The sequence below is a fragment of the Myripristis murdjan genome, chromosome 2, assembly GCF_902150065.1.
Source record: "Myripristis murdjan chromosome 2, fMyrMur1.1, whole genome shotgun sequence".
Taxonomy (NCBI): Eukaryota; Metazoa; Chordata; class Actinopteri; order Holocentriformes; family Holocentridae; genus Myripristis; species Myripristis murdjan.
The window spans coordinates 3837502-3865425 of record NC_043981.1 but is presented as its reverse complement, the minus strand read 5'-3'; the positions used below and the strand labels follow the sequence as shown (position 1 = coordinate 3865425).

At 38.8% G+C, this 27924-nt stretch overlaps 1 protein-coding gene across 5 annotated transcripts; it reads left to right on the top strand.

Annotated features, from left to right (window-relative positions):
* On the top strand, positions 1-27377 carry pspc1 (paraspeckle component 1). Of its 5 annotated transcripts, XM_030069365.1 has the most exons (10): positions 129-524; positions 2540-2689; positions 2806-2957; positions 3430-3525; positions 3621-3817; positions 5074-5158; positions 5301-5406; positions 14528-14585; positions 19359-19501; positions 19952-21069. In XM_030069365.1, the coding sequence occupies exons 1-10, from the start codon at positions 129-131 to the stop codon at positions 20120-20122; spliced, it is 1554 nt and encodes a 517-aa protein (XP_029925225.1). In that variant the 3' UTR covers positions 20123-21069. The 5 variants fall into 5 exon arrangements, 4 of the variants coding, with proteins under 4 accessions (XP_029925252.1, XP_029925244.1, XP_029925232.1 ...); XR_003929395.1 differs by lacking the exon at positions 14528-14585 and having other exon boundaries at positions 1-524; positions 19952-20089; XM_030069392.1 differs by lacking the exons at positions 14528-14585; positions 19359-19501; positions 19952-21069 and adding exons at positions 26243-26285; positions 27276-27377 and having other exon boundaries at positions 1-524.
* The last annotated feature ends 547 nt before the right edge of the window (positions 27378-27924 follow it).

The following is a 27924-nucleotide window of genomic DNA, read 5'->3' as shown; positions in this document are numbered from 1 at the left end:
AGAAGAAGAAGCCGCCATATTGGTAGTAGTGGTTGGCCAGCGCTTGCAGAGCCCCTCCGACACACTACCCTCGACTTCAGCAAAAATTGCGAATTAAATAGATAACGCTGCAAAGTAATTATCCGAGCATGGCCAACAGAAATGTGCAGCAGCAGAACATGCACAGCAGCAGTTCTCCTCAGCCGGGGAGACGCGGCACCGACTCCCCGGCTTCTGAACTTAAAGGGCCGAACAAAGAGGGCCCGACGCCGCCGCCTCCACCTTCAACTCCGCAGCAACAGCAGCAAGCCAGCCCGGTGGAAGCAGCCGGGGACAGAGCTGGAGAAGCCCAGTCGGAGATGACCCTGGACCTGACGAGTTTTCGGAAACCGGGGGAAAAAACTTTCACCCAGCGCTGTCGCCTTTTCGTCGGCAACCTCCCGTCGGATATCACAGACGAGGACTTTCAGAAGATGTTCAGTAAATATGGCAAAGCTAACGAGCTTTTCATCAACCGAGACCGGGGATTCGGCTTTATTCGGCTGGTAAGTTTTTACGGTTTGGCTGAAAACGCTTACATTTTGACACATAAGTGTTTAAAATGTGTTGTAGCTGCTTACATGAGCTGAATATACTCGTTTGAAGGGGCTCAGTAGCACCCAGCTTTTGCTCCCTGACCGAGCTAACGTTATTTTCTAACTTTGTAAACAGGTTTTGAGCAACATAACCGCATTCAAAAATGTAGCTGTTTAATGTTGACCTGTTTATCATGGCCTCCTGGTATATTCTGCATGAATTAACACCACCTAAATCAGTTTAATCTCGGCTTTTCCAATGAATAAGGGCTTCGTTAGCAGAATCCACAGTCCATCCTTGTGGGCGTAACAGGGATGTGGGACATTAGAGTGCCGAAACACGAGGTGGTACTGAGGTTTATTTTATTTGTTTGTAATTTCATAATTCTAAGTTAGGCCTACCTATTACTTCCAACTTTGAAATCTGAAAGCGAGCCTGGCAACATCCAGTGGGGATTTAACGCAAAGGAGAGAAGTTGATTTAACAACTGCAGCTCACATCTCAACCTCACCTGCTCCACCCTCGAAAATAGGCCCACGATGACATGTTTGTCTCCCGATACTATCACAATACTCCAATTCAAATGTATTGAGATTTGATACTACGATTTTTTTTAGATGTGATGAAGCTGTGATTATCCTAGAGGTCACAATGGGTTGTTTTATAGTGATGTGAAGTTCCACAGATGGTCTCACTACAATGAAATGGCTATTATGTGGGCCAGTGTCATCACACATGAATAAAATCCACAAAAGTCTCAGCTTTCAAATCCAATTGATGCAGCTCCAACACTGTTTGAGCCCCAGTCTGCACAAATACCCCATTTTTACAACAGGCCAAAAGAACACATTTGAACTGCATGGTTTGTGGCCCAAACTGCTTGGGATTAGCATAAGGTGGGCATGTCTGCAAAAGGGAGACCTGTGGGTGCCCAGAGAATTCATTTTCATTCAGATATTGTGATGTCAGAGGGCTTTCTATGAAAACGGCTATGCCAGTTTTTGCCTCCTCAAAATTTATCTGAACTTTGGAGTGATATTTTGAATCACAATACTTGAGTTAATTGATCCCCCTTACTCCCAACCCCTATTTGAAATACAGTTTTATTTGGAGGATTAAGTTTTCTATGAACTAGTATAAAATGACAAGATATGGTGGTCAGTCACAGATTAAGAAGGAGGTGAGGTACAAAATTCCTTTTACTTGTAAAATTGAAGCATCAAAATACTTTTACTGTTGACATGTAAAGTATAGCTTCACAGCTTTGGAGCAAGAAACTGAAAAGTTGTCTTGTGATTGTGTTTACAGTGTCCTGTTTCTGGTGGGGTGACAAGCATTTTCTTAAGACGAGCCATTCAATCTGACCTGTCTTTGTTGGACAACATTTGAAAAGTCCTGTAGTCCTTGTATTTACTATTTTCAGCTGTTTTCTTATCTAGCTTTGATTGAAGAGTGCCAGCAATAGCAAAACAGTATCCCTAACAGTATCAGAATTGACAGTCAGCTAATAACATTACCTAGATTCATTCACTAATGAATGAATGTAAAGGTAAGAAATCTCTGGTTATTTAATGGGGCCATTGCACCACCTCTCTGCTGAGAGACACATTGGACAGCTTTGAAAATGTTTGGACTGTTTTGTGAGTGCTTGAACTGAAATATAATTCTACAACAAAATAATTCTTTTGACATACAGTAAAGTTTCCACCTAATTTGAAGATGTCCTGATGTCAGATTGTAGTATTAGCTATCATGATAATAGCGATCTGACAGCACTTTTTTTTCTTTCAGGCTGGAAAAAGATGATAAATCACATGGACACATAGCGATCAGTGGCCTATGTCGGTCTTGAGTGTGGCTATGGTAGTTGATAACAGCAAAGTATTTCCATTTCACTGTGTTTTTATGTTGGATGAAGCTAAACACGACCAGAATATCTACATCTACATCTACAGACCGTCTCACCTCTATCCTTTTTCCCTAGGAAACTCGCACCCTGGCAGAGATAGCCAAAGCTGAATTGGATGGAACCGTTATGAAGAACCGACCAATCAGGGTCCGCTTTGCTACACATGCTGCTGCGCTGACTGTGCGCAACCTGTCGCCCGTGGTAACAAACGAGCTTCTGGAAGAGGTAGGGTGGGCAAGAACGTAAAAATCGCTTTCTGATAGGATCTCAGTGCAGTGTGTTACTTTATAAGATAGCTGAGCTCTGTAATGTTTATTCTGTGAACCACCTTTACTCTCCAGGCATTTTCTCAGTTTGGGCCGGTGGAACGGGCTGTTGTTGTTGTTGACGACCGTGGCCGTCCCACAGGAAGAGGCTTTGTGGAGTTTGCAAACAAACCATCTGCACGCAAAGCCCTGGACCGCTGTGCTGAAGGGGCGCTGCTGCTTACCACGTAAGATTGGGGAGGATTGAGTGGATGGCAGGTAGTGTGAGCACTGACAAAGTTGCCACTGTTCACAGAGTGTGTGCTGGGTGTGTGTTGGTTACATTTTATAACCTTCTGTTCACTATCCAGTAGAATAGTGACTAGAGTCAGTAATGATAATACAAAGAGGTTACGTTAGTGTCTTTATGCTGCCTTAGTATTCAGTGTACTGGCTCTGTAGGGGCTCTGTAGTGTTCCTCTTTGACAGGGTGTGTGGGTGTGTGAATTATTTTGTCTGCAATGATGGCCCTGATAGCTAGACTGCTAAAAATTTGCTGACAATAAAGATGCTCAAATTTTTAAAAATGATTCACAGTTATCTCACCCGGTAACGTTTGGGCTTCATTGATTTACATATTTGCCTAACATAGTGCTCCAGTGTTTCTGTTTCTTTGTAATAGGGTGTGTGTAACTCAAAGTGTTGTCTTCTTTTACATAGCACCCCTCGTCCAGTCATAGTGGAGCCCACAGAGCAGCTTGATGATGAGGACGGACTGTTTGAGAAACTGCTGCCGAAAACCCCACAGTACTATAAGTAAGTAAAATGCCAATTTCTTGACATCACACAATCTATTTTTTTTTAACTGAAGACATATAGATCCTATGCTTTTGTGTTGTTTTGGTTTCCAGAGAGCGAGAGCAGCTACCACGCTTTGCGCAGCCAGGGACCTTTGAGTTTGAGTATTCATCTCGCTGGAAAGCTCTGGATGACATGGAGAAACAGCAAAGAGAGCAGGTGGACAGGAACATCAGAGAAGCCAAGGACAAACTGGAGGCTGAGATGGAGGCAGCCAAACATGAACACCAGCTCATGTTAATGAGACAAGGTACAGGCACTCATCACATTTCATTTATAAAATTCAGTATCTCATCTTGGCTCTGGCACCGGTCTCAATAGAGGCAAAAATTTCTCTCTCTCTGTAAGCATATTGAGGCAAATATTGGTTTGCTTCCTACCGCAGTGTCATCTCACTCATATTCAGTGAAATTACACACATACAGTAGTTGAGAACACTGAAGGTGCCCTTTGAAATCAGTTTTAAAATTTTCCAGATTCCATTTTATTTTTGCCCAAATTCAGTGTTTTCTGTTTAAAAATTTCTGAACTCTGTGTTTTATTCTTTAAGCACATTTTTGATTTCAGAAAATGTATAATTATGTGGTGGATGAATAAAATTTCAGTAAGAAAATATTCAAACTGTAATGACAGAGGCTACATATGTAAATGTGGTAACAATGCAGTAGAGACTCTCAGCATAGATTTTTTTCTGTTCGTTTGGCGTAGGTGCTGTGGAAAAAAATGCTTGTTGCATCCGCATTTTGGAGAATTCTGCAATATTCAATGTTTTATCGTTAGTTCAGTATTCATTATCAAATTCATTCATCATCGGTGTTTTCTGCATCACAGAAATCATCGCGTGTCAAAGTTTCAGTGGATTATGGTTGTGTTTATTCATTGTTCACCATTAAAATGTTGTCTGTAGAACTACATTCACGAGAGCATGAGGTCTGGGTGCTGGCTTAGGATGTCCCAGCACATCCACACGGGTTTTCCCTGGCTCAGAAAGAGGCATGTATTTATGTGTCATGTCAGCACAGCTAGCCTGACTCTATTAGCGCTATGCATTCAACACCCATACCTCTTGTTTTCCAGTTAAATGCTTTTATAGATTTTAGTTTTAGCACAAACTTACATAACACTGTCTTAATTAAGGCATTCATTAGCTTTGAAAATCCATTTCGAATGTATTAAATTTCAGTGTATGCAATTTGCCAGCTGATTTGAATTCAGTTTAGGGAGCCCAAAATCAAATGTGATTTTAGGTGGCCCCCCAGGACTCACAATGCAGAAAAACAAAGCTTTGATGAATCTAAAACAAAATTAGCTGGGCAGCTGTTATTTACTTTGAATGTTGCCGTCCAAATATAATGAATTAATAATCAATCAACTATTGGAATCATTGGCTTTAAATCATGAATATTTATTTTGTTCCTTACCAAGAGTTGAACTGGTTTGTTTGGTCTTTATTTCTCATTCCCAGGGTGTTTGTCTCACTGTTTCTTTCTTCCTCTTATCTCTCAGATCTGATGAGACGTCAGGAGGAGCTGAGGAGATTGGAGGAGCTTCGCAACCAGGAGCTGCAGAAACGAAAGCAGATAGAAATGAGGTTTGTGCCCCACACTATGAAGCCATTATAACAGAACAAGTACCACTGCAGGTGGTGATGGACTGCAGCTGTGACATATGGGCTGTGTGAAATATTCCTCTGTTCATTTAATTCTACACATTTCCCCACTACATCTCTGTAGGCATGAGGAGGAGAGGAGGAGGAGAGAGGAGGAGATGATGAGACACAGAGAACAGGACGACATGAGACGCCCGCCTGATGGCTTCAAACCAAACTATATGGACAGCGTGAGTACTGCTGAAATACATGCACGTGCAAACAAACACACACACACACACGTGAGAAGGCTGGTGAGTTCTACTCACATTTTAAAGGTGCCTTTAACACACCCACAATGAACCTGTTAGGATACTCACATGTACGTAATTTGACCTCTACTGTTGGTATCAAGCTAGCACATACACATTTTGAATTCACGTTCAGATTGTTTTGAGCACATTATGGGTAGATTCATCTCAATATACTCGGAGACAAATGGGCCCTGCCGAAGGCTTGTATATCATAGAAAGGCTGCACATTGAATTCTCAGCCATCTCTCAGTTCATGGATGTTCTGGATGTTGTTCCATCCAGAAAATGTGTCCTCTTTATGAGAATAAGATTTTTCCCTGTGTAGAAAATATCAGGATGCTTTGCTCTATTCTTGCGCTGCTGTAAGAAAAAAAAAAAAAAAAGATCATAGTGCATTTCACTTCCAAAATGTTACCAGCTGTGATCTGGAGGCTGGCACCAAACATGTTTCCATAGCAGAGACACAGTGAGAGAGAAGGTGTTAAGCTTAGATGACAGGTTTGTCACCTTTTCACAGTGTTAAGTGTGCTTTCTAGACTTGTTTTGCCATGCAGTGAGTGGAGAAGAAAAAAATACACTCCATGTAGGCTGCTGTATTTTGTTTTGGGAGAATCTGTTGTGTGCTTGTACATTTTCAGCTTAAATGTTTTTTTTAGAGGACACCTGTTAAACTATGCAGTCAGGGTGATGAGAGACAGGGGTATTTTCCAGTCATATTCTCTGGAGAAGAGCAACAGTATATGGACATGTGACTAGGACACTATTGTAGCAGCTACCAGCCACATCCAAAGATCCAACATTTATATTGAATAAAGAGGGAGTATTTACCTCGTTACAGCTAAATCCTGTGTGCATAAATTCTTCTACCCAGTAGAATGTTATTTCTCTCTCTTGTTAACTAAGTATACGAAGTAGCTGAACGGCTACATGCCACAGTCCACCTCTGAGAATTGTGATAAAGTTCAGTCTAGGCCTGTACGATTACTTGTATTGATGGACCATATCAGTGATTTTGAATGTTTGGCCTATTCGCTACAAACTATTTTTCAGATCTTATAATAAAAATCCTGACTTGAAATGTTCTGCTTCTGCAACTCTCAAAGTTGTCACTATTCATAAACCACAGAACTAAACCACAGAACTGTTAATTGGCTGTGGAAAGCAACCGTTTTCCTGGGGACTATTTTCCCTGGCAGAGGGACTGTTTCACCCTGCCCAATTTCAAGTCATCAAAACACAACAGTGCTGCTGCTTTTAGGAAAACTAATGTTTTCCCTTTATTACGGTGAGGTAATACTGGTGTGACAAAAGTTAGAAGTCTCTGAAAGTTCATTTTCATATTGTAGTGGAATGAATGGAAACCAACAGCTGGATAAAAGGGAGGAAAAATGATATGGGAGGTTTAAAATATGCCTGCTTGCTTTGCATGACATACATTTTGTGGATATTAGGCCAAATGTGTAAAATCACTGGTATGGTCCTTTTTAAGATTGTGACATTGATTTGTTTCACTTGGATAAATACACTTGACTCTAAAGGCAGTGATTTTACAGCATTTGCGTTCAGCCGACCCGTGTATAAAACCTTGCACACCTTATTTACTGTGACCAGTGACAGTGTGCCACATAAATGCAGACATTATCACAAAAGCACAATCACAAATGATTTCTTTTTTTTTTTCTATGATAAATCTTAATAGTTTCAGTTGACCTTTTTTCTACTGGGTAGTGTCAGCTGGAACCTACATTGATAGTAGTTACAAAGTATTTAGTTAATTCAATGGGATTTATTTTATTTTATTTTGTTGGTGAAGTTGTCAAGGCAATTTTGAGTAGTGTTTAGTTGGCTTGATAATCATAACATCATCCCCATGAGAAGACAGAAAGCTCTTTATACAAGCAAAATGAAAAGGATTTTTTTGGCTTTGTATTATTGTGAGGAGCTCTGTTGATGCGCTGATGTCTGCTTGATTAGTTTACATACAGCCAGACCATCCTCTGTCCTGTTTCACTTTATTTTGTCACTTATGCAAGGAAGCATTAAACCAAGTCAGTATGAAGTCAAGTCAGTGGCGACACCTCTTCCTACTGCAACAAGCCTCCTCTGCTCTGACCCCACCATCGCAGCTTTAGCTTTGATGATGCAGCGACCACACACTATCTAACTTCTTCATCTCATTGTTGTTACTGTAGTAACAAAATGAATGTTGTCCCAGGACTGCCGTGTGAACAAACCATCATATTGGAGTGGCTGTTGTGATGTTACACTGGCAGGCACCTAGCAGTGATAAACTTTTAATTTCTTTACTACCCAAATATGTCTCACAAAGATGCTTCAGACTTGGGTTATAATGTTTTGGTTTACGTATGGGAAGCTGAATTGTTTTACATTATCATTCAAATTCACTAATTTATTAATGATATTCTCTTTATATATGCTCTTTTTTGCATTCACTCAACTTTATAGGTGATAATGTATAATTTGTGATATTTTCCATGAATCAATATCCATTTCCTATAATAACAGTGATTTCACCTTTAGCTGCTTCATGAAAACTTTATTTGTTGTTCTAAACACCTGGTAGAAAAACACTCTCACACTCAAAAACTGATACCATTTAGTTTTTAGCAGCAACAGCACTTTGTTCAGAATAGATTGAAAAAGCTGGGAGGTTGGTATGAGCAGCAATAGGCACCCTAGCTGAAAAAACATGAACTAGTGCCCCCTACAGAAACTTCTAAAAGCAAATGCAAAACTGACTGCCTCAGAGCAAAAAATAATTTACTACAGAATGTTACGTAGCACATCACAAAATTGGAAAACACGGTGGATTTGGACAGTGGGACGCTGATAATACAGTTGCAAAAATACCCCAAATTAGATGAACAGCATCTGAGGTCCTGTTGAGATATAAACACAATTTTTTTAATGCTTTTTTTATCTTGCAGTTTGATGTTTTTCCTGTGCTGTATTGTCAACTGCCTTTTTATCTTGATTCCATCTCAACACAGCATTAGTCTCTATCAGTTGTTTAGTTGTGTGTTTCTCAGAAAAGAAACACTTACACTGGAGCTAAAGCTCCACTATGCTGTGGCCTGCTGTGCATACCAACACAATGTTTAAACCCCATTGCGTAGGCTTTCAAAGCATTTTAACAACAGTGTTTTCTCTATTATCCAGAGACTAACTGAGAATGATCTAATCTTTTCATGGTCATTTTGTAAAAAATGTCTGTATTGTTTTTTCTCCTCAGCTATACACAATTACCATCGTCCAATGAGTGAGCATTCCTATTTATGTTTTTATGTCGATTGTGTTTATCTTTACATTTTACATCAACTTTTATTACATTCTCACGTCTGTTTTTCTGAACCAGCTAAGTGAAGATGATGAGGCCGAACCCTCAAACCGGAGGTTTTATTCTTTGAACTTCTAGCTAGGTGTACTCATCTAGCAATTGTGGCATCAACAGGCACAGTGTCAAAATATCAACACACAAAGGGGAGACTCACAACCAAAAATTAAAAGTTTGTGAATATAGAAGTAAATTGAAGTAGTGAATATGGATAATCAATCCAAATTCATGTTTGAGTGAAAACATTAAAATGTAGATTTTAAAAGTGTGTATTTGCGCAAGTTGTGATAAATCAATGAAACTAATCTGAAAATGTTTTTACTACATGTCTTTGTGCATAGTTGTGGTATCTGACATTTCTGAGTCTGTAGTATTTGTTTTTGCCTCCATTATGATATTTTATCACTATTGACAGAAATGTATGCAAGACATGCAAGAGCTGCTGTACAAACTCCACGGGATTGGCACTGATCTTAATCCATCACTATGGAAACTCACTTGTTAATTGAATTTCCTTATTTCTCTGTCTTGTGTAAAATGTAAATATGCAGCTTCGTCACTCGTCACTTTAGCTACATTGCCCAATGTAGTTGGAGGTAAATTTTGATTATATCTGAGAAGCGACAGGACAGAGTCTGTCACCACTGCAGATCCTTGATATGACAACTCTTCAACCTGTTATTTTAATCTTTTCAAATTTGCTGTGCACACTCATGACCCATACAAGAAAAACCTAATTGATTATGGTTACCCTAAGACCACACTACTTTAAAAGTCAATCATTAGTAATTGATGTATCTCCAAATATCTCCCCTCTGAGGAAATGCCTTCAGTGCAGAATGTTCTGGTATAACGCTTAAGATTGTCATTCAAGTTTAAACATCTTTGATAGCGGCTCTAATATCATCTACGGTGGTCACCATTTTAATTACTCTGACAGCTTAGGCCCTCTTACAAATGTACTGATTAGCTTTGTTGGTTTTCTAAACAACCAGTAGATCCATACCACACCCTGAACTGCTGTTTTAAAATATCAGATGGTGAGGGGGGTCTGGAACTGTGTCTGATAAAAATGATGTTTGAAAGCTGTCATCAGTATGATGTCCCGAAGCTGTCATTTGGGTATATATTGCTCACTTCATGTATTACTGCCAGAATCAGTCAAATTTAGGAAAAACAGTAAACAACTATGAACTATCTGAACTGTACCAAACTTGACCAAAATTTAGGTTATTTTGGGGATCAACACTGCTGCCAGCTGCCAGCTGACAAGAGTGCTTTGAGTGGGGTTGGGTTTTTGGGTTGACAGCTGAACACCTTGTGTGAGTATGGCCTTGCCAGATTCACATGTCAAAAAGAAGTAAATAATTCTTGAATAGGCTTAACTAGAATGGTTTAGCCATTATGCTGACGTCTGTCGAAATTAAGTTATTGATCCTGTTCAGGTACTTGCAGCGGATAAAGACACATCTCAAGTTTTTCAAATTTGTACTGGACATAGTTTGCATCTTATGCAATCTGTCAACTTTGACTTTGTCTGAAATAAGATGTCAGTTTTGGGTGAATTGTCAATCAGAGCCTAGTCTATAAATCTCAGTTTGCAAGCCAGTAATATATTGATGTATGATATGTTGATTTATATATAATGACATTTTTTCATGTGTTTCTTTGAGTTGGGAGGTCCTGCTGGAGTCTACATTTCTGCATGCACATTACTTTAACTAAAAGAGGGACAAATGCATGCACCTACGACCTGCAGTTGATGTTTGTATCTTGTGTGTTCACACACTTCACAGATTAAGATGAAGCGTTTTCTTTTGTTTTAATTTATTTACTTGCCATCTTATTACACACATCAGGCTGACACTGGGACCACTCTGGTTCACCATGCTAACTGTAAAGGACACTGACTAATTGTGAAGTCCTATATGTGAATTCTTGATATTGAGGTTGATAAGGAGAAGACTTTTTTTTTTTCAATTTTTACATGAAAGCCTTTAGTCTTCATGTTTTTTTTTTTTTGTTTTTTTTTAAACATAACTATCTATTTTTTTTTTTTCTAATTTCAAATATCTCATTGTCCATCTGTTGAAGTTAATGGGAAATAACACCTAAAGGATTATCATATTAGAGTAGTAATATGTAGAAATAGATTTTTATTTTGTTCACTATTTGTCATAGATTTATGTTTCTTATCCAAACTTGCCCACAAAATGGTGTGTGTGTGTGTGTGTGTGTGTGTGTGAGCATGCATGTATGCTTGCATATGCATGGGCTCCTTCACACACCCTCCCTTGCGCCTGCACTCCACATGCCCACATACAATTTTTGAAATACTTAAGTGTGGCAGTGAATTTTTTTGCTAAAGCAAGATACAACAGAGCACATTAAATGCCACTTTATATATTCAATGGATTCATTTTAAAAGTAACAATTCAAATTTGAAGTTGTCATAATTACCACAAACAAGACTCACTTAAAAATGTGACAGACCATACGCTGTATTTTATATCATGTGCCACTGGGTTAGATTTATTTTGAAATCTGCCATATTGTTTTAGAGCACAAAACTTCTGTTTTTCCTTTGAGGTTAAAAAAAAAAAAACAGCTGTACTTCTCTTATATTGTTGTAACAGCATAGTGTCAGCCTCACATTACCTCACCTGGCCAAAATTCATATTTGCTGCTTTCAGCAGCTGTTTATGTCCCTCATCATTTTTGCCCACCAAATCAAACACAGGCTGAACAATGCCAATACAGTGCAGGGAGGAGAAGTAGCACCATCCTCTTTGCAAGAGAAAGCAACAGGTTTGTGGGATATGTAGTCTTAATTTTGAGAAACACTAAGTGCTACACATAGTGCTTTAAATTGTGTGTAGATTACTTATGTGCAAACAAGAAAACTTACATTGGTAAGAATTCAGCTATTTTCCCTCCACATTATAACATATTTATTACTCTCCCTAGGCCTTTCATATAGGTCTGCTAATTACATATATTCTTTCTGTCAACAGTCCTGGGATGTGCAGGGCACCTAAAAATGATTTGGCCTGTTGCACTTAAATGTCATGGGCTTGATGGTGGATTATAAAGCTACCCAAGACATAGTTAAGCTCATTTTCATACATTTGCATTCACTGACTAGCTAATTCTATTATTTTAGTCTAAGAATTCTGTGTACCTGTTTTTTTTTTTTTCTTCTTTTCCTAAAAGCATATTCATATCACCCTCACATAGTCTTATCCTATTCGTTTTGCTGTGCGGACGTTAATTGAACCCACAGTTAAAGTTAGTATTATAGTATTATTAAGTTAGTATTATTAGTATTATCACTGTTTTTATTTGATTGGCTGAAGTAAATGAATCATTTAAATGAATGACACGAGTCAAAGTAAAGGTGGGTGAGTAAATATTAATTAACTGTTTTGAATACAGTATCAATCAGCAGGTAAGTACACAGGTTTCACATCACAGTATTTACAGTAAAGGTTTAAATAATTTAGCATTGAACATCACCTATGTATTATTTTTTATTTACACATTTAGCATCCAGTCTTTTCCATAATGTGTTCCATGTGGGAGAAACTATATTTACTGGTCTTCTTATTTGTTCAAGCTGCTGAGGTGATCATTTTGTTGCTATACTATAGGCCGTGGTTACCCTTTTCCATGTGACTTTTGTCCTCCGATAACACCTGGATGCATTTACTGTCAAGCCTGTATATTCTGAGATGGGATCTTGCCCACATTTTGATTCAATCAGCCTGACCACGTACTGAGGTGGCCTGGCTTGCATTAAGCTCAGATCTCAGTGACAGCATGTGGGCACAATCTGGACAATTTATTAATCCATATAGTGGAATATATAGCCGATCACTATCTGATCGGACAGGTTGCGTTGAAGTGTCAAGTCCTGACACACTCGTGTAGACCCAGCTGAGTTCCAATCTGGCACATCTGATCACATTGAAAAGACAAGTGTAACCACGGCTAATGTCTAGGTTTCATTATATTCTAGGTTGTAACAGTGTCTTCACTATATCTTTTACATCACATCAACATCTCTGATTAAAAGACAGGTATTTGCTGTATTGCATCACTACTATTAGTGTGCAAGATGGTGAACATATATAGATTAGTGATGAAGTGGGTCTGTGATGTTTGAATTTTTACATTTTCATTATTAGTTTAGCTCATCTTGACACTTTTTTAAAATATATTTTCCTGTTGTAAAATGTTTTATTATATGTACAGCCCTGTGAGACATATTTTGTTATATTGGGCTGCAGAACATTTTGACATGAATTATTAAAATGATATTGTGGTTACTTACTCATATAGTGCCATTTGCTGCTCCATGTGAGTATAAAACATTCACCACTCTGGTTTGTTAACTTCTTCCCTGTTGTTAGAGTGAGCCTCGCTGGGAGTTTACTGCTCCAAAATAGATCAGAAAACATTATTTTGTGCTACAAAACACCACTGAAAATTTGCTTTGAAAGATGCACAACTCACATTTGTTTTGATTTCAGTCCTCTTTCAGTCTTTCAGTCCTCTTTCCAGTTCCGTGGCTTCTAAAATGGTGAAACTGTTTCTAACTGTAGCACAACCACTGTATCAAACAAATTTTCAGCTTACAAAATCGCTGCTCAAAATCGTGTTGTCTCCCATTCTGTATCTGCTTGATTCATGTTTGAGCAGTCCATGCCTGGCGAAGCTTCCATTCTTGCCGCAGGGAAGGAGATAATGGGCCAAACGTTGTGCAGAATAGCAAATACCACTTTATGGGTAAGAATCCAAACTAACATTTTGACAAGTGGAGCTGGTTTCACAGACTTGGGTTAAGTCTTGTCCAAGCAGTTGTATTTCATCCGAAATAATTCAGTATGATTTTAGTCCAGAGTCAGCCTCAATCCAAGTCAATGAAATCATTCATTATTACCTTTTATACACCTTGTGTGTTGACAGAACTTTGTGTATATGTGTGGGTTAATGTGTGTGTGTGTGTGTGAGAGAGAGAGAGAGAGAGAGAGATGTCATTGGGATGTTGCAGTATTTGTGTGTTGCGTTTGGAATTAAATGTATCTATAATTGAGAGTGTGTAAAAAAAAAAAAATGTATGAATGAATGGATAATGCAGCATATCCCTGTTTTCTTGTTATACAATATGAGCTCGTCACATTGCTTTGACACTGGTTTGCGTTTAGAAGCCAGTTAAATGACTGATGTAAACGCTAACAGCATTTCAAGCATTACCAAAATAGCCCTCTTTCCTTTTTTGAGAAAGCCTAATATCTATCTTTCACCTTAATTTACTAATGAATTGTGCATGTTCATTGCTTCAGGGATGGTAATTTTGCCAACACAGCTTGCCTTTTGACTAGTAAATTTACAGACCAGGCATGCTGATGGAAAATGATGCTCACTGCCCAGTTTCAGTAGAGGCAAAATCAGATTGTGAAAGTTTTCATCCATTGTGTGTAGTCAATGCTGGGTTACTGCCCAAAGTTCCATCCCTGATTGAATCTGTCATTCTCCCAAGGAGCCATGAATTAGCTAACATACCCATTGTCAGTCCTGTGTGAGAGTTTATCCCCTATAGAGTGTGTGGTAGTGAATGTGAGTGTTGAACAGTCAGCTACCCGCTGAACAAGTGTTCTTTAGGAGAGTTTTGTTCTGAAGGATCTTCTTCACTTCTTCCAGAGGGAACAGGAAATGAGAATGGGTGAGCTGGGCCCTCGTGGAGCCATTAATATGGGAGGTAGGGGCATGACTGTATAAGGACTGGTCGCTACTGGCAAATAACAGATTGCTTTCTTGTCACTTTTTACTACAATTTGTCTTACATCCCAAGCAGCTACATTACCATTTGGTGCATCAGCAAGTAAAGTTACTTTGACACTCTTGATATAAAAAGGACTCGGCAAAGAATATAAATGCAGCACATCATAGCACAATATATTTGTACAAAAAAAATATACAAGACAGTGTCTACATGGTCTGTACAATGGGGGTGGGGTGTCATGCATTTAGTTATATCTGGTTCCTGAGCTCTCATCCTGAGTTGTATGCAGATCTGTGGAGGTTTAAATATGTGTGGGCTGGATGTGACCTGCTGCCTGCCATCTGCCCGCAAATGTTTTGGACTATTAGTGGATAGTATAACAGCTCCTAAAGAAACTGAAAAAGTGCATAGTGTCTGGTGACATTTTTTAGCAGGAATGAAAATGGTGTATTCCACCATGTTTTTGCGGATCTGCTGGCAGAGCAAGGTGAGGGGCTAGGAACCAGAGCCAGGCAGGGACATAGTCTTTGATGCTAGAGCTGGGACTGACTGCGAGAGGTTCGTGGTGGTTCTTCACCATACTAAGATCATAACCCAGGACTGCACATCACCACTATAAATATCACTGGAATATTTATTTCCTTTGTGCTACATGCTCTGAAATGGCGTCTCCGGGTCGTTGTCTTTTGTGAAATTTTGAAATTATGTTCATCCCCTAAAATACCTTTCAACTTGGCTGTTCTGTCTAGTATTTACTAGGTCTTGGTATGTGATTGTGTGTGTGTGTGCTGAATGATGCTGAATATATCTATATATCTATATCTATCTATATCTATATCTATATACACTACTCACAAAAAGTTAGGGATATTTGGCTTTTGGGTGAAATTTATGGAAAATGTAAAGTTCACGCTACAGTGATATTATATCATGAAAGTAGGGCATTTAAGTAGAAGCATACACTGGTGATTTCCTCATCTCAAACAGTTTCTTGAAACAAAAGCCAACAACAGTGGTGGGTATACCACAACAAAAAATGTCAGTGTCAATAACTTGTCATGTGCCCTTGAGCATCAATTACAGCTTGACAACGACGTCTCATGCTGTTCACAAGTCGACTTATTGTCTGCTGAGGCATGGCATCCCACTCTTCTTGAAGGGCGGCCCTCAGGACATTGAGGTTCTGGGGTACAGAGCTCCAGCCTCTACACGGCGACTCAGCTGATCCCATAGGTTTTCTATGGGATTCAGGTCTGAGAAAGTGCAGGCCACTCCATCTGAGGTACCCCAGTCTCCAGCAGCCGTTCCCTAATGATACGACCTCCATGAGCTGGAGCATCAAACACCTGATGTGAATTTTGCCGTTAAGCTCCTTGTTAGAGAACAGCAACTTGTGCAAAAAGTACTGAAACATTGAACAGTTGGACATGTGCATTCAAAAGTTTACAGAAGGTCACATTAAGTTCACCTGTAAAGGTAATAATGCATTTTAGGTTCATCCTGAAATTTCACCCGAAAGCCGAATATCCCTAACTTTTTGTGAGTAGTATATCTATATCTATATATATCTATATCTATATCTATATCTATATATATATATATATTTATATATCTATATCTATATATATCTATATCTATCTATATCTATCTATCTATCTCTGTCTATCTATCTATATACACACACATATAGATATAGATATAGATATATATATATATCACTGTATACAAACGATATATAAAAAGTGGTCAGTGTTGTTCACTGACCACTTATTACATGACAATTACGCTGTAAATTGCAGTAAGAAAAAAATCTCTGAAATAGTACACGTTTGGTTCTGACAGACCTTCAGAAACAGCGAAGATTTCTTTTTACCCTCACCACTTTGCACTAGAGTTCATCCATGACAGAGAGAGAAATTAATTTTAGCAAGGCAGAGATACCAGCCACCAAAATTAGTCTCAGTAGACCAGAAAGTAACAATACAAGACGGCCCAGATTCATAACATTCATATCACCAGAATAGCATCCCGCTAAATCTCTGGTGTGGTAATCTGCGCATGTTGTTGAAATTAATGTGGTGGTATTTAGAGCAACAGAATTATTGTATTATCATGGCAGAAAATAGTGGTGTGTCCTAGGCGAGAGCCAGTCAGAATTACCTTACCAGTTAGCTGTATCATATTATCCAATCATGCTAACTACATCTGTTTGTGCTTCTGAAATGACAAGCTAGACGGATGTGACTTCAAGACAGAGAAAACCAAAGGTCTTAGCTCCCGATGAACAGATTGTGAGAAGTGCAGGCAAATCGTAGTAAATTATTTTTTCTGGTCTCCTCTTCTGTTGCCTTGCCTTGTAGGCAAGCCATGTTCTTTTGTGTTTCACATTTTCTGACACTGAATAACTGAAATATAATAGATAAAAGGGTATTAGTGCATTTTTGTAAAATAAAAAGTTCACCTAACCAATTCAATTGCGTATCTAAAGCCATCATCAAGCATGTTGCATCCTCGTGTACTCTGAGCTACAGTCAGTTTTCAGCAGATCAGCGTGTGCCTGTTACAGTGAGTGATTAAGCAGTGCATTTTATGGATCACTCCAGTTGTTTTTTGAGGAAAGGATGCACCTCTCCCTTGTTTCAACTGGAAAGCTTCTCACTCTGGTGTTCTTACAGTAATGTTATTTCTCTCTGCCCTAATGTCTACCCACATCTGAATGCAACACGTTTGTGAGAGCGTTGTTGCCTTACTTAACTTAAAGGCATACTCAACCATAATGCATCATGTTTGTATCAAATACTCACCTTATTATGGTTAACTTATATTCCAAAAAATGCTAGCCATCTTGGATTCATTTGAGTGTCCATACTTTTACAAAACCAAAGTGACATCAAAATTTCTGTTGAAAAAATATGATATTTTCCAAAATTCTATGAAAATCTGTGTGTTTGGGAAGTACTGAGCCCTAGAAAATTTGTGTTAACGTCAAATCTTTTGCCTCTGTTGTTCCTGTGGTGTCCTTTGGTACGGAGCATCACAGATCAAACATACTGGTAAAAATGAGTGTGCTGTGCTGTCTGTTACCTTTACACAATTAACTGTCATGTTACATGATTTTTGGGTACTCGATCAATTTTTAAGCAGCTAGCTTCTACTGCTATTTTACAGATAGCAACATGCGGCTTTTAATAGTGCAATTTTAAGTGTACTGTTTTAATAAAAAAAAATCTGTAGCATGATACTCAAAATCAGTATCTGCATTAGAACGTGGCATTGGGGAATCCCAAGTTTACATGGCTGCTTGTGCATGCTCATGCACCAGTATAAATGCTTGACTTTCCCTGTTTATGATAGGATACTTTTAAAGACAGCTTGTCTGTTTTGTAGCTCGGTACTGATACTAATGGGGATATTTGTTCATTCACAAGTATTTATATCTAGTGTCCTGACTGTCAAGGCTCCTTCAAACCTTCAATTTCTTATAGAGAGGTCCACAGGAAAAATGTCCCTCTAAAATAAATCTTTAAAACTTTCAGTATTCTACTAGCGTGGATAGAGCCCACATGAGTTGCCACAACACATTTTTGAATTAGGTGGCAATTCCAGTCTGAACTGCTCCCGTTCCTGAGGGGCTCCCTTTGCCTGTTGGACAAATTAAAGTTAATTTGTCCAATAATTTAGTGTATATGTATTGTCATTGATCATCTTATGTCCATCTTATGCCTCAGCAGTGACAGGTGCTGCCTCTGGCAATTTCCTCTTGAGGAATTGTTCCTCACCAACGTGACACCCAAATAACAGCTTTTGACAGGTTGTTTAACAACATTCCAGACAGGTGCACCAAAAAAAGCTACAGTCTCTCTCATAGTCCCGCAGCCTTTCCAAATGATGATTAACAACCATCCCAAATCAGTTTTTTTGTGGGCTAGGATGTTGGGATGCCATTACTTTTGAGCCCTAAGTAAACAAAGCAGCGGTGAAACTGTGATCTTACCGACAGCAAGCTGAATCTGGTGGGTTTTTTTTTTCCTGTTCTTGAGAAATGTTATGGCAGCAATTAATTTAAAAGACAAACAGTTAGCCAGTCGCTGTTGTTGTGGGGAAACCTGATGATGGAACCTGCTATGTTTCGCGCTGACCAGTTGAAGTGATTATGAATATAGGTTTTTGTGAAGGTCTGTGTGTTGTTTTCAAACTACTGTTTGTTCTATGACCAAGGTGATGTGCAGTTCTAGGTTTAGCTATTGAAAGATGTGGATGCTGGCACTTGCCTCAAATCTTGCCTCTAATCATAAATGGGAGAACCTCTCAAAATCTGCTCACTCTCAAACTGATGCAGCCTTCTATCTTTGCCCTGAATCTGTAAAATGTCATCTATAAAATATGACCCCTCTAACAGTACAGTATGTGGCCATTTTGATTTAACGTTGGTTTTTGGTTGTGTAGGGATCATATTTGCACTTCGAATGAAGCTGACGAGAAAAGTGAAGCATTTTTTCTTGTCTACCTTTTAGACACTTTCTAAACAAAAAGCAGTATTTTTCCATACATAAAACAAATGTACTCGTCAGATGACTGGCAGTCATTTTACCTGTTGACCAAAAGCCAACGTTAACATTTGAACTTATTACTTAGTAATGAATTACTAATTAGTTCTAGGATTCAACTGCCACAGTTCCTAAGGGACACTGGGTTTGTTAGACACACGATCATGAGTGACCAACCCATGCTCCATTGTTTTGCGTGTAGATGGTTATAAACCAGCCTCTGCAGGGGCCAGTGGTAACCAGGGTCCCCCTCAAATGATGGGAATGAGTGGAAGGGGCGGAGCCGTTGGCCCAGATGGAACTCCAAATATGGGAGCACCATTGATGTCCGAGAATGGAGCAATGGTAATGTATGCGCAGAAATGAATTGCGCTCGTTATTGCTTTGAATTAGTCTTCCTAAAATGTTTCTTTAAGTTTAATTTAACGTACACCTAGTGTCACCCTTTGGATTGCCAAAGCATAAGCGACATTATAGACTTTTGATCTCGATAAATCACTTATCTGATTAGGTACTGGACCCATAACTAATAGATTCATTCCTCTCTCCCTCCTCTGTCTGCTCGGTTCACTTCATTATCCTCTTGGATGGCGACACCTGGATCAAACTAAACCCCGGCCAATGAACTACCGCTCCTGAAAATCCTGTGATCCTGCTCCTAATCCTTTTCTGGAAACATTGTGTTCATTGCTGACACACAAACACACCCCAATGCTATCATGCACAAAATACAACCTCACTTTCGTTTTCACTATCCCCTACTTTTCTTTTATCATTACCCCTGTAATATTCCAGCGAAATGATCGGTACCCGCAGGGTGGACCAATTGGGGGCCGACCAGGGGTGGAATCCCCTCAGCAGCAGCCGCCAGCAGGCCCTCCTGTTGGAGGGGCCCCAGGATTTGGCAGGGGAAATCCCGTAGGGGGAAACTTTGATGGCCCCAATAACAAGCGCCGCAGATACTAACCAAATCTGGTCAGGAATGTGAACTTTTTTCTTTTCTCATTAGGTCTACGACACGAGTGTTGTCAGTTTTTTTAAAAAACTGAATCATCTCATTTTATTTCCCGAGCTCATGAATATTTTCTGCTTTTATGTCCTGTTCCTAGTTACAACCCTGTTACTTAGGGCTTTTAGTGGGGAATATGTGGCTTTTTTGTTTTGTTTTGGTTTTTTTTGGTTTTTGTTTTGTTTTTGTTTCTTATTTTTAACTTGGTTTTGTTTTACCTTTGTACCCTAAGTTGGCAGGCAGGTCATATTTTTGGTGATTTGATCAAGTGTGCTACAAGCCGATGTTTTGTATGTACACTGCTCTGCTATGCTGATAAGCAGTATTTTTCATAGCATATGTTACTGTTCTACTTTCTGAATGATGTACATTTTGTGCTTGTTTGTGTGTGCTGAATAATGAGTGCATACACATACATTTTTTCTTAGCATGCCAATCAAGATGTCTGTACACATCTTTGACATTGCATTGGCTGTCATTGCTTAGATGCATTGCATTGAGCTGCACGATATGTAGCTTTCAGCAGAACTGCTGATTAAAAACATGTCAGATTAAAAATAACATCACAATAGATATCCACTACCATCTCAAATATGGCTAGGTAGAGTACTGTAAAATAGTCCTATAGCATAAATAGTTCCCAGAAGTAAACCATGTTGTCAATGTCTAACCTCATTAAATGATTTTGAAGTCTTAGTTTTTTTTCTTGGCATGTTTAGTTGTTGGTCCTACTAGTGGCAAGTGGAATATTTTTTGTTGCTTCATTTATTTAAAATAGAAAAACCTGTTCTTTTTCAATTAAACTTCCATATCTTAATGAGATCCCTCTGTGAATGTTTCTGCACCTAAAGTGCATCCTGTATTTTGAATAACCTAAGACAAATAAAGAATTTGTTGGAAGTTATCTGTTTCTGATGTATAATGTCATCTCAATGTTGTAGTTAACCGTGATAAAATCAACAAATGAACCTAATTTTTGTCCAGGGAAGTGGAACAGACAGGTTCAGGCCAGACAGGGTTTACTTCTTTGTCATACTGTTAACAGTTTTAACCATTCTAAACTCTTTCCCATATACATTCACTGAATTGACTCTCAAATACACAGAAAGTGTGTTCGTTATGAGTTCAATATTGGACACCGTTTTAATCTATAAAAACAGGACAATTCCATATCTATCTATCGACAGTCTCGTGGTGGTAGGAGGCCATGTCCATCAGCTCCTTCTGAGGGGTTCCAAGGCATTCCTTGGCCAGCTGGATTAAATAATCCCCCCACTGTGTCCTGGGTCTGCCCTGAGTTCTCCTCCAAATTGGTTGTACCCAGAACATGTCCACGCCCAGGAGGCGCCCAGAAAGCACCTGACAAGGTATCCGATCCACCTCAACTGGCTCTTTTGTATGCACAGAAGCAGTGGCTCTACTCTGAGCTCCTCATGGATGTTTGAGAACCTTATCCCTGAGGGTGTGTCCAGCCGTCCTGCAAAGGAAATTCATTTTCACCGCTTGTGTCAGCAGTCTCATTCTTTCAGTCACTACACAGAGTCTGTGACCATAAGTGAGGAATAGAATAAAGATCGACACATAAATTGAGAGCTTTTCCTTCTGGCTCAACTCCCTCTTGACCAAGATGGTCTGGTACAGCGACCACTTGACTGCCGCCACCCTGATTTGCCTTTCAGTGTCCCGCTCCATTTCAACCTGTCTCATGAACAAGAGCCTGAGATACTTGAACTCCTCTTGAACTTAAACCCATCTTCCTGAATCCACGGTTCAACAATCTGCTCCTTTCCTGCACCCTGGAGTAAGCTTTCTCAGAGAGGCCGAGGAGTGTGATACACTGATAATTTGAGCACACTCTCCAACACTGAAGAGAATTATCAGCCATGACAGCCCAACACCATCCAGAACATTCAGCATTTCAGGGTGGATCTTGACCACTACCGGCGCCTTGCCACTGTGAAGTTTCCCAAGTACCTCAGTGACCTCTGCCAGGGACATGAGTGACAGCCACCCCTGTGTGGAACACATTGTGAAAAGTATGGACGATCATTGGTTACAGACACTCAACAATGGCAAGTAGTCAGCTTTGTGTGTCAAGCCCTTTTTCAAGTTACTTTGCCTTGTGATAATGTGGTTTTAATTTTAATCATTTTTGTGCAGATAGCACTTGATAATTACACAATTCTGTGAGTTTCTGTCTGCTGAGTGTCATCACTTCTTGTTTGAGTAAAGTCTTAGGGCATTTAAGAGAATAAATCTACTTAGATCCAACTAATCAACAATTGCAAAACGCAATGATGCAGCACGATATGCAATTAAATAAAACACAAGGAGGCAAAACAAAAAACGAGCACCACCAACCATAGACCGTCACTGAATGCAAGGGATAACCCCTAACAACGCCTGTTGGATGAATGTGTTGCTTGTGGAGAAAAGTGCCTTTGTCCATGGTATTTGTGAGAAGCCAAATATCTGTGTCAAGTGTTTGAAGGTGTGGGTGTGTTCAAACTTTTGCAGGTTGTCTATATGTAAATGTGCATTAAGGATTGCTTTTTGGACATATGTTCTTATTTTCTACTCAGCAAAGATGTTGTAAAACTGCAAGTAACATTTCCTTTTAACTGATATTTTGCTAACAAACCACAACTATAATGGACAGAAATGGCATCAAATTTAATTCAGTTCCAAAAACAACTAACACCCCATTAGTCTATCACGGCAGATTCAAGCTATTATTTAATGATGTCAAAGTCAAACTATTGCTGAATTTCTTGCTGTTTGCTGGCCATATGTCGTCTGTGGAATCTGCTGTGTGTGGCTGAGTGATAGATGATAAGAAGCCATTAATGTCTGCTAGTGACGACAAGTATCTCTACAGTGCATTCATGGCTGTCCTTGTATGGTCTTACTAGCGCTCTACATATCGTTGGAGCTGAGGAGTGTTCTGTGGCTTGACCAGGGTTCATGGATGCTAAAGAATAGTTTTGCACCAGGTAAATAACTTCATTTATTTCTCCACTGTTTGTCTCATGAAACACACAGAATTTGCATATGTAGGAATGTGCAATTTCTTGTCTCTGTCCTGAAGAAACCTTTTACTGACAGCCTTTCCTTCAATGTGCACCAACTGTGTATGTCAAATAGTGTGTCATGAATGTGGGGATTAAGCCAAGTCATTGCTAAGGTATCGAGAAATGTCACCTTTGCATGGACACCAATAGGAACATCAACCAGTTATCCAGTGAGAGAGAATTGGGTGGCATTGGCATTATTTTGATTTACAGCCTATTGTGAAGAACCAAATGGGTCAAGCAGTTTGAAGTGTGTGAGAGGGAGCAGCAGTGTTGACATGTAATGTGTATGTGTGGGAGTGAGCGCATGCAGGAAACAAATTGAACTAGAAAGATATCATTTGGTAGAGTGCATAGCTCCACCAACACCAAGCAGTTCTCAAGATATGCCATTTCCATGTCTCATAGATGATCGAATAAAGCTTTTGTTAGTTCTTATTTTTCATGCTTTTAATTGAATCATGTTTTTTGTTTGGTAAATTCAGCCATTTAACAGTTATTGTGTGTGATTGAGTTAGGGAATATTTCTTTTGCTGGAGTTATGCACCTTTTTGTGATAGGCCACACCCATCACCATTTAACCAATCAGCTCTTACCTGGCTCATACAATCCATTCATAACTATTGAAGACATCCTGCTAACGAATGAAGAGAGGGAATGAGATGATTCTCTGTGGGCTTGCTTGGTCTTGAGCCAATTCACTGGAAAAGGTATGGGGTTATAGCAAAACGTTCACATTTTTACCTCCATCAACAAATCCATGCATTGTCAAGTGGGGGGTCTAAAAGGAATATCTCGGTGACCTAAGTATAGTGAAATAGACACTGAAAATATATTGGCTTTTGTGGAAAATAGGAGAGAACATGGCATTACCATGCCAGGGTCAAGGGTCGTGACAAAGGTGGCTATCATGTAGACTTTACCGTCAAGTATCACACACAGTCTGATCAGGAATCACTGTGGTATTGTGATAGAAGAGTGATAGTTACCTTCTGAATAAGGAATGATAGGATTTGCCAGTGAAGCGTAGCACCACACTGTTGTCAGTGTTTATTGATTGGTGTGGAGATTGTCCCAGATTGAGGCTAAAACGGGAACCAAGTTGAGGCGCAAACTTGCACTTGAGTGAATTTTGCATATTTGGAAAAGATAGTGTCCCCTGAGGTGTACCTAACCCACATCTTATCTGCCTTGACCCCCACCCATCCCATTTGTTGTATTCATGGACAGAATTTCAATGTGCAGCCAAGGTCTGCAGTGTCCAGATTAGCGACTGGATTACAACTAGTTTACAGTTGAGAGTGAAGGTTGTTTTTTTTTTTTTTTTTTTTTTTTTGATAATTTCAGTAATCAATTAATTGTTACTCATTTTTCATGTAGAAATATCAAACTTTTGCTGATTACAGCGTTACAAAGATTTGCATACTTTTCTCCATTCATATTGTCTATAATACTTATTGGGCCGCTGATACCACTTAGGAAGCAGTTTTAAGACATGAGTGCTGTCATTATCTTTGACAAAATTTTGGTGATTAAAATCTTAAATATTCAGACTTTATAGACTAAATGTTTACTCAGTTGATATAGAAATGGATTGAAATGAATACTTGACAGTAATAATAATCATTAGTTTCAGTCCGAGTCAGGATTAGGGTCTGAACTTCTATGTTTGAGGCCACGATTCTCTCCCAGAAGAAAAGATTGCAGCCCCATTCATGTGAGGGGGACCAGCTGCCTCAAGTGGAGGAATCCGGGTATCTCAAAATATTATTCATGAGTTGAGGTAATAAGGATTGTGAGATTGCAAAGAGCTTCTGCCCCAATCTTCCCTTGCAGCCTTCATCCATGTTTCTGTGATCCCGGGACTTGTTCAAAGCATTAACATTGTGTTGATACAAGTGGCAAAAACAAGGGTTTTCTGCACAGTTTCTGCCCTCACTTTTTTCCCAGGGTGAACTAGCCTACAGTCCACTACAGGAAATGATTTGTGGACATTAGATAAGTCAAGGGTGGGCTGTATCACTATAACTTTACTTCTCATATGCATGGTACCTTTTACAAAATGAACCAAACAATCATGTAAAATAGTCTTGTATTCTGCAATGTGATTCCATTCTATTATATATTATGACTCTTGCCTGTGGGCCTGATTAAATAGATAAAATAGATAAATAGATAAGATAATCATTTTGTGACCTTTTTTGTTACGTAATTTACCATGTTGACCAGAAAATATCTCTTAATTCATCCCTCAGTATTTCATCTGTTCCGCAAAAGCAGCTGTCATGATCAGTGGGTTTTGAAGTTTTGGTGACAAAAAACAGATGTGAATTTTTGGCCATGAGCTTAGTGTTGAGTTCGGTGTTAACAGCCTTATAGTCATGAATGCTTGGATGTTGACTTCTTTTAGATTACAGAAGGAGAGAGGGGGCTTAGACTGGGTTACAGGGATATTTAAAATATTATATGGTTAAAATATCAGCTGTGATGAAGAATGAGAAGGCATTCCTCTTCAGGCACAATAAACTTTATGCTACTTTCTGTTAAGAAAATGAAAGCATCTTATACTGCAGTCGGAGTTGTCCGTGGAGTTGTCCGTGGTTTTCCACGAACTCCAAAAAGAGTACAAAGATTATTTTAAGCGGGAATTTGGAAATTACTTAGCAGTCCACCAACAAAGTAAAACCAGGTTAATGCTCTCAAATCTGACTGCCGAGTCACTGTAGAAGCTCCACAATAATTGTCCAGTTATGATCCAGTTTCAGTGAAGTGAAGTACAATACTTCAAAATAAACCTCAGCAACATGAGTAAATGTAATTTATGTATTGTGAGCAATTAACCTTTTTTCCTCTCCTATCTGTCTTCTCACTCTGCACAAATACTCCATGGTGCGGAGTATACCTAAAGACTTTAACTGTCATGAACTGTCACTGCCTCTGTCTTTTGTGCTGCAGAATGTTAAAGAATACATATTTAAATTGTTTTTCCCCCCTCTCCTCTCACAGGTCCCCTCTTCGTACAGCCTGCACTGATGAGGTCAAGGAATAGGTGAATGTAATACACACACGTACATACACACCAAAACAACCAGTCTGCACAACAGTCGGAATGGGGAGAAGATATTTTGTTGCAGTCTGAAGTCGTGGTACCCTGTTTTAACAGTGTTAGAGGACAGGTTGTGCCTCACAAGTCTACAACTACATGTCCAAGTTCACACCCTAACCCTAACCCTAACCCTAACCCATTTTGGTAACCATAATTCATTAATAAGTACATTTGTGGCTACTTTTGCATCTAGTTAACATGAAAACTACCAGAAAAACGTAACAAAAAGTGTGAGTCCATAAGCAAAAATGTACTTATTGGCCAAAAGATAAAGTAAGGAAAATAAAACAGTGCATTTTCGCTAAAATAAAAGTGACAGGACACGTTTTCGAGATTCAGGCTGCCTCATCATCGCTGTCTAACAAATTTAGTTGACACGTGTGGGTTAACTCGTCCCTCCAGTGTTGCTTATCTGCCTCTTACCTTTAATGCAAACACTGACAATCAACCTGGTGAGCCTGTAACATCTAAAACATGTTTTTTAATCGTCCCTCAAAGTCGCGCAGTTTTGTTATTATCATAATATTGTAAAAAATATATGAGCCTACTTATTTTGAGAACCACAGTTAATTTAAGTTATTCAGAAATATAGTTAAATAAAGGAGAAGCAAAGGTCATTTTTAGTAAATTCCAAAAATGATTTTGGTTTTACATGTCATTCAGTGTAAACACCTTTGATTGATTGGGGTTAAAATCAGCAAACAAATCTGAATTGGCTCATTTATGTACATGTTGGTATCCGCCTTAATATATGTTAAACTATGCATTATATATATATAATTTGTCATTATTTACTTTTGGAAGTGTGTTAGCAGTATCACATAGAATTGATTCATAATTTTTCTGTCACTAAATTCTACATAATGGCTACATTCCTGCACCTTTACACCACACTATTTCACACACCCACATAAACATCTGTTTATTTTCTATTGCCACAAATTGTGTATGATTCCATCTTTTCCATATCAGGTAAGTATTTGGTATACTATTATTAAATAGAACTATTAAATAAAGTTGATTTATAAAACCTCAGTTGTTGTATATGTGTCTTTTTTCTTAATGTTGGAATGAAATTACATTGATCATAAATGTCAGTTGGATTTTAAGTGACCCATATGACCTGCAACAGTTGCCATAAAGTTTGAAATTAAATCACCTCAAATCAGTATTTTTGTGATTAGTTGTGGAATTGATTTCAGTTACCAGTTACATGAAATCTGAGTCAACTGCAAGACAAGATTCCCAACTGACATTAGAGAAAGTGTCAAACATACACAAATATGAGAGGTTTAAGACTATAAAAGCTTAAAAACAAGGCGCCTAAGGCTATTGAATAATGTTTTCAAGTGATGTATGAAGCAACTGACCAGAGCTTCTTCACTGTTTGGAAAAATGGTCTTAACAACAATTTATTTTAAGAATAGGGCCTGACTCAAGATGTTATAGCTAGACTTTTAAAGGCTGAACTAGAGTACAAATAGAAAATCAAAGGCAAAATCAAATTTAACCTAAAATATGTCTGGAGTGAACTCACAATGGCAAATAAAGGCAATATAGCTACTATGATAAATATTTTTTA

Excerpts from the sequence above, each read along its gene's own strand:
- pspc1 (XM_030069365.1), top strand. The coding sequence starts at position 129 with ATGGCCAACAGAAATGTGCAGCAGCAGAACATGCACAGCAGCAGTTCT. Across the intron at positions 2,690-2,805 it reads CAAACGAGCTTCTGGAAGAG|GCATTTTCTCAGTTTGGGCC; the intron begins GTAGGGTGGGCA and ends TTTACTCTCCAG. Across the intron at positions 19,502-19,951 it reads TGTCCGAGAATGGAGCAATG|CGAAATGATCGGTACCCGCA; the intron begins GTAATGTATGCG and ends GTAATATTCCAG.